Below are 6,944 nucleotides of genomic sequence, written 5' to 3'. Positions count from 1 at the left end.
AAGAAGACTGACAACAGCAGAAATATGAGGAAGAACAGAAATATGCTGCTTGAAATGAGTGGCTTTTTTTGGTCATGTGCACTAAAAACAAAACAAAGGATATCCATCGCTAGGTGGAGCTATAAGGTAAAGTGTGGCCTTTGCGATAGAGAGGCGCAAAGCGGCGGCGCTCCAGCTCGACTCTAGCCCAGCCCCCCACACGACTAACCGGCCTGGCTCAACTCAACAAGGGGAGGGAAGCACTGCTGCTGCCGAAGCTCTTGCTGCTGATATTTTACCTACATCGCAATAAAAAAACAGTCCCTGGACAGTTTTCTCGGCGTCTTTTTGGGATGTGGCTGCTGGACTTGCTAGGTCGTTAGGAAGCGGTTTAGTAACGGTCGCCGATAGTGCTAGCTAAAGATAGCCAGGCACAAAGGCGTAAGCCGTAATGTTAGCTAACGTTAACTAGCTTGCTAACAACAACCGGCGAGGACGAGCACATCCCTGCGCAGCCAGACCCGGGTCACTCTCCAGACGCGCTCCGCGGGACATTTTGTGGTAGCTATTATCTATAGCATAGACCAAGTGCTTGTAATAGCAACATTACTCATAACTATGATAAATCAAACAACATTTGTCTATAGCTGGGCAGCTGGCTGCATGTTTTCCAGCTAGCAACAGCAGGGCATCGGTCTGATTCAGGGATGGTGGTGGTAGCAAAATAGGCTAACGTTACTCACTGAGTGTGAAGTGAGTGCAAGTGAGGAAACACTTCAACCAAGTGGGAGTTCTCGGTTTTGTTTATGTTAATTATAACTCCGGGGGTGGACAACGCGACAAATCTGATACCCCGTGACTACAACTGAACTGAAATCGGAAATATATCTGATTGCGGGGATTAATTTTTGTGTCTCTAACTGGATTTCGGCCTCCTATTTTGGATCGTCGTGGGAACAGAAGTGTTTCGACATTGAGCGTGTTTTCGGCCTCATTCAGCAGTGATTTCCCTCTTCCTCTCCCTCAACCCCCGCAGCAACCTTCCCCTGCTTCACCCTCCGATGCGGAGATTTGAGTAGCACCGGCAACCAAATCCCCCACGGCGGCCGGACATGCTGAAGTGTATCCCCTTGTGGCGCTGTAACCGCCACGTCGAGTCGGTGGACAAGCGACATTGCAATTTACAGACCGTCCCCGACGAGATATTCCGCTACAGTCGCAGCCTGGAAGAGCTTCTCCTCGATGCCAACCAGCTCAAAGAATTGCCTAAGGTATGCAGGGTTGAAAGCCCACAACATGTCTCCACTGTGTCCATCACGAATGCTTCTTATTCCTATGACTGCTGGTGACAATATGTGGGTGTTCAATGAATGGTGATAGGCTGGGTTTATTTTCACTCTTGTTGGGCGCAAGTGATTTACTGTCTGTAAACATTTCAGTTTCACATTGCACTCGCCTCTACTTGCACATGGCTTGTCTTTACCTCTTTGAAAAGCAAAGGTCACTGACAGGTGACATGAGCAGTAAAATGGCATGCAATGCATCTGCCCGGTTCCTTCCTTGAAAAACGTGTGTGTTGCAACTGTTATTATGCAAGCTCTTTTTTTTAATGCTGTTTTTACACATAGATTGACAAGGAATTCCAAGGGTGTTGAGCTTTTAGTTAAGTAGAATGAAGGAAAAGAGAGTCTGGAGAAAAGTGGTCTGGTGTGATGGATGCTTTCTAGTTGAGAGGCATGCAGAGGATTCTCCTGCTGCAGAGGGGGCGTGCTGCATGTTCAGAGGGACGCAACCGGGCCAAAAGAGTTGGCATGGCATGCACCATGTTGCCTGTAGTAATGGCAGAAGTGGCCAGTGGGATTGGACACGGAGTGGGAAGGCATGCGTGGAATGAGTTGTCACACTGCCCCCACCCACTCTCCTACTATTTGGAATATGACAAAAGCTCTGTTTGCATGCCCAAAGGGATTATTTCAAGGGGAGCAGGATCGCCATTTGTCCTTTTTCCTCCGGCTCCCCAGAACAGTGGAGTGAAACACTCACTTGACTTTCCCCTCATTATACGGTTCTGGTCATTGTTCTGTCTTGGGACAAGGCGCTGGGCTGCGGTTGTGATGGAGCTGGGAGTTCATATGAATGCACTGTTCAGAAAAAGACAGTGACAGTCTCTCAGACTTCATGGCCTAGCTTAGTGGTGAAAGGGACAAGTAGCACATTCACTAATGAAGATTGTTAACAAGTCAGGGTCAACAGAGGTTGAAGTTTTGGCATAGCACTCCAATGTTACCTTCTGAGAGTCATAAACAATGGAACTTTTTCATGTTTGTCTTTTGATACACACGGTGCAGTATTGCAGTAATCATTTTTTCAATTAGCCACATTATTTTCAGCACACCATATTCAGTGGTTTGGGAGTACGGCTCATACTCAAAACAAACCACAAACAATATTTATTACTTTAGAGAACCCAAGCTAACGAAGCCCTGATACTCAAAAGTCAACCAGAATAGCTTCATGTTGTAGAACAATCCTAATTTTCATTGACTTGTAGTGTTAGAGTGTTACGCATAAGAGCACTTATATTATATCAACCCCCCCTGTTGACTTGATAAAAGATGGCCTTGTGCATGATGGCTCAGGGGACAGACTTGGCTTCAGGCTTCAATTTTTTGGCACAGATGGATGGAGAGATGGTGAGGAGGGGGTTGTTGGGAGAAGAGCAACTCAACAAAACACATAGACATGCAGTTGTTGAATAGGCTATTTAATCCGTCCTCAGTGTAGTTAGTGGGATGGTTTGTTTTTTCCTAGCACAAAAACTGGGGCCTGCCTGGCTGCAGACTGACAGTGCATTACCTCCACCTAGTTCACCCGAGTCAGATATCCACACTGTACCTGGTGCCGGGCCCCTGAAAGGCTGAATGAAGGACACACTCAAACACTCGGGCATAGGCCGCTAACCGACACAGACAGTCCCTCTATGTGGTACTGGCTTTAACCAGGAGACATAAATGCGTGTTGACATACCGGCTCGAGTGCTTGTCTGTGAATGCGTTGCGTGCAGACACAAAGCATATGGGCCCTCTCAGGTCCTCAGTACCACGAGGGCTTCAGAGAGGGAACACTGTGAGAGGAGAGGTCAGACCCATACAGGGTTGAGAACAGGGGCAGTGAGTGTATGAGGAATGGTGCTACCGTAATTAATCTACAAATGTGTGAGGGTCTGAATGCCTTTATATACATTTTCCGTGCTCCTTCCCTGTCACAGTTAGACCTGTGCGCATATAAGCATGAGTTAAGTCTGTGGACTTTCTTGTAAGTCTTGGGTAATTTTTAGATTGAGTTTCACATCCATTTTCGCTCATCAGTTCAGCTTGTTTTTCTTTCATGATCCAGCCTATCGTGACAAGCTGTATGGACGAATCATGGCACGGGTGTTGCTGCACCACCATGTACAGCATATGCCACAGAGAATAATCGGCTCAGAGGCAACACCTTCTCAAAGTGTCGCTCCTTTATGGGCTGTAGGGTGTCACGGGGACACAGTCACAGGCATACAGACCAGTCAAACGAGGTTGGTTTAGCTCTTGTAAATGTACATTATTCAGTGTAATAGCATTATGAAACCAATAAAATAAACATGGACATGTTCAAAATAGGGCCATTGAAAGATTTTAAATGCAAGGAACAGGTAGCATAACCCTTGGTGAACTTAAAGCATTTATTAGGAGTGTGGATGATGAATCTGTATGGATTTTGGCAATGGTTTGATTAAATTGTTCCAGGACTGTGTCACTGTTTCTTCTCGCTCTATCTCCCCTTCTCCCCCCTCTTCTCTATCTCTCTTCCTCTTACTTTTTCTGATGTCTGTTATTACAGAATGTGTTTTTCTGACTAAATGTGCTGCACTCTTTCCGAAGAAAACATCCACAATCTCAATGGGACTGAGCTGGATAAATCAAGGCTAAATAAATAATAAATAAAAAGGCTATCATGACGTGTAGTGCTCGTCAGCGTGGTGTTGGGGGAGGGTGGGTGCTAGATCGTCTTGGTAGGGGTTTAACATTGTGAACAGATGGAGATTTAGATGTCCTGACAGTTTCTTAAGTTTGCTGTGACTCACCCCCTCTCCACTGCCCACCTGGCAATCTTAGATTATGCTTGCTGTAGTAATGACGTCTCTGCCACCTTCAGATCATTCTTAGGTTTGTATGATCGAAAACGAGAGTCTGTGCAGGACTAGTCTTTACTATTTTTGCTTGGCTCAGGACCTGGCTGTTAGTATAATCACTGCCTAGATGAGATCTTGTATTAATTAGGCCAGTTGTCAAAATGTGTGACTTATCTCTATGGAATGAGTCTAGAGAACCTGTTAAGAGAGCAACTGGTCAGGAATTCCCCTCACACCCTTATAGCCTGAGCTCTTGAGCCACTGCTCTATTGTCTCATGGTACAACTCCTAATCTCAGATGGTCCTTAATGGGTCATTTGTTTTGTTGTTAAGGAGGTTTCTTTTGTGAGTTTTGTGTGAAGTAGCCATGCCAATAATTGAAATACTGCAGCAGGAATGGAGAAAGCATTTCTTACATCCCTATTTTATTCCTCATGTGAAGTGAAGCTTTTACCCAACTCGTTCTGTAAATGACTGAAGGATTGCTCATGATGGTCTGGTTTAAAAACCGCATGCCTCATCATCCATATTCCCTCTCATTGTTACAAAAAGAGTGTTTTATGTTTTCAGTAGGGGAGGTTGCAGGCAGCACAGTGCTTTAAATTGCTTAGTGCTGCTCAGACAACCTAGTCTTGCCTCAAAGATCGGGTTGAGGAAGAGGGAATTATCTTTTTTGCCATCCTAAAGTCCCATGACAGGTTACAAAGTAGTCCATTCACCCGGTCTGACTGCCCCCTCTCATATCCAATATCATGGCTCTTTGTGTTTCCTCTGTGTGCTTTGCAACGGCCCCGACAAGGCTTACATTAAGGCTGAAAACACATCGTTACTCAAATGGTCATTTTTCAGGATTGATAGAGGTCAGTCACACCTGCTGAAAAGAACAGGAGAGGGTCCCTTTTTGGAGGATCCAGGTCACCTGCAGCTATATATAGTAGTACACTTGCCAAAACAACACCTGTAAAGCAGGTACATAGCCTAGTATATAGGCCTGTACTCATTCTTCTCATGGCTTTTCCATTGTTCAAATAGGGAACAAATCCCTGGTGGGTGTGTCTCCACTGGATGTATGAAGCATTGTCTACTCTGCAAAACAGGTTTTATGCATGTCGCTCCCAGTATTATTACCTAATAGGACCTTCCAGGTAGACTTGGTATCCTACACTACTGATTTACTGCCTCAGCACTCGCTACAGGCCAAAATCTGAAGAGCTCAGCATCTAGTGATTGGGCTGTTGGGATATCTGTCACTGCTGTCAGTGAATGTGTCTCTGAGTGACTGATCGTTCTTTGCGATGCCATGAGGTTCCCAGCTTATGTTTTTATCCTTGGTTGAACAGCCTGCTAATTGGAAACCAGGTTTTGTGTTAAATTGGAAAAGTAGCTGTTTAGATATTTTGTAGTTTAAAAGAAGAGGAAGTATGAGTGCATGATAAATAGGAAGTATGAGTGCGCAATCTGTTTAATCCTCAGCTGTCACCAGTCCCCTCTGTGTGTGTTAGCGGGTCTGTGGCCCAGGGGCAGATTAGGGCTTCACCCGGCCGTGAAAACGCTCCTTAGCCCCCCACTTTTGACCCTCTCTCATACAGGCCAGTGCGTTTCAGAGAATGCTTCCTCTGGGATCTGCTTTTCTGCCATTTGGGTCTCTTTTGGAGCACATAAATGCACTGATAAAAATCTGAGTGCTTTTCTCTCAAGTCTCTTGTGTATGTTCAGCCTTGGGTCAAATGAAACTTTAAATTTAGGCCCCCTTCACTCAGCTCTTGCTGAATGCCCTATTATTGGAACCATTGTTTCGGAAAAGTGGAACTGGTCTTTTTTTGTTTTAATTTTGTGCAGCTTTGTTTCGCAAGTCATTATTATTATCTTAGAGGGAAGATTGGGAAATGGCTCAGTCTGATCCAGTATGAATGGTGCTCCGCTCATCTATCTTTACTAATGGAGGTGTGAGAATTCTTGTTAATATTTCAGGAGCTTCCGCCTGGCTGGGCTTTGCAGCCAAAAGTTCAACGTTAACTTAGAGAAGTTTTGTTTAATAATCTAGGACATGTACTCTGTGTCCTTAAATGTGCTATTGAGGTTTGCAAGACACCCCCCCCCCCCTCCAGACAGTAAACTCTACAGGAGAGCCCAGGTCTCTCTTCCCCAGCGACTGGCTGAACTAGGCTAGGACCAGTGATAAATTACACCTGCCACTGGCCCCTCTGCGGTTAACCACATTCGTTCCTCTGGCTCTTTCTCTCTCTTCCGCTCTCCTCTTTCCTGCTTTGGTATGGCAGCATTCGCAATGTCTAAATTATTATACAATAAAACATCATTTGTTATATGAATGTTGGATTTGTTTTTTCTTGTCTTAGGCCAGACTATAAGATTTCCTCTGTCTCTCAGTGTAATTGACCCTCCCCCCACCCTGAGCTGCACAGGCCACATCCATAAGAAAAAAACAAAAGAAGAGGTTTTGTCATTAGGCCCCCATACAGGACTGTGCTGAATCACAGCGCCTGGAAAGTGAGAGGGATCCAGAGCAGATGAGGCCGTGAAGAAATAGCAGTGTGAGAGATTTGAGGTTCTTTTTGATGCAAGAGCACATTCAGCAGGTTTCTTTGTCTGAGCTGATGACCAGCTGGTCTCACATCCTGCCCCACCCCCCTCTGGCGATGAGGAGGGTTAAAGGGAGGTGTGTGTGGGGGGGATTTTATTCCGGAGATGGATTAACAGGAGAAGGGGGGCTCTGGCACCCACACTGGAGGAAGTGATCCTGGGTCTCTGTGAGCAGAGCAGGGAGCAGCGCTGA

At 45.7% G+C, this 6,944-nt stretch overlaps 1 protein-coding gene across 3 annotated transcripts in view; it reads left to right on the top strand.

Moving 5' to 3' along the window:
- The first annotated feature begins 248 nt into the window (after nt 1-248).
- scrib (scribble planar cell polarity protein) overlaps nt 249-6,944 on the top strand; it is a 75,548-nt gene continuing 68,852 nt past the window's right edge. For all 3 annotated transcript variants that reach the window (XM_078291444.1, XM_071921462.2, XM_071921461.2), the window contains exon 1: nt 249-1,250. In XM_078291444.1, coding sequence (XP_078147570.1) covers nt 1,092-1,250 — 159 coding nt within the window. In that variant the 5' untranslated portion in view covers nt 249-1,091. The remainder of the gene's footprint in view (nt 1,251-6,944) is intronic.

Source organism: Centroberyx gerrardi, chromosome 22 (assembly GCF_048128805.1).
Source record: "Centroberyx gerrardi isolate f3 chromosome 22, fCenGer3.hap1.cur.20231027, whole genome shotgun sequence".
In the NCBI taxonomy this organism is placed as follows: Eukaryota; Metazoa; Chordata; class Actinopteri; order Beryciformes; family Berycidae; genus Centroberyx; species Centroberyx gerrardi.
This window is presented reverse-complemented; position numbering and strand designations above follow the sequence as displayed.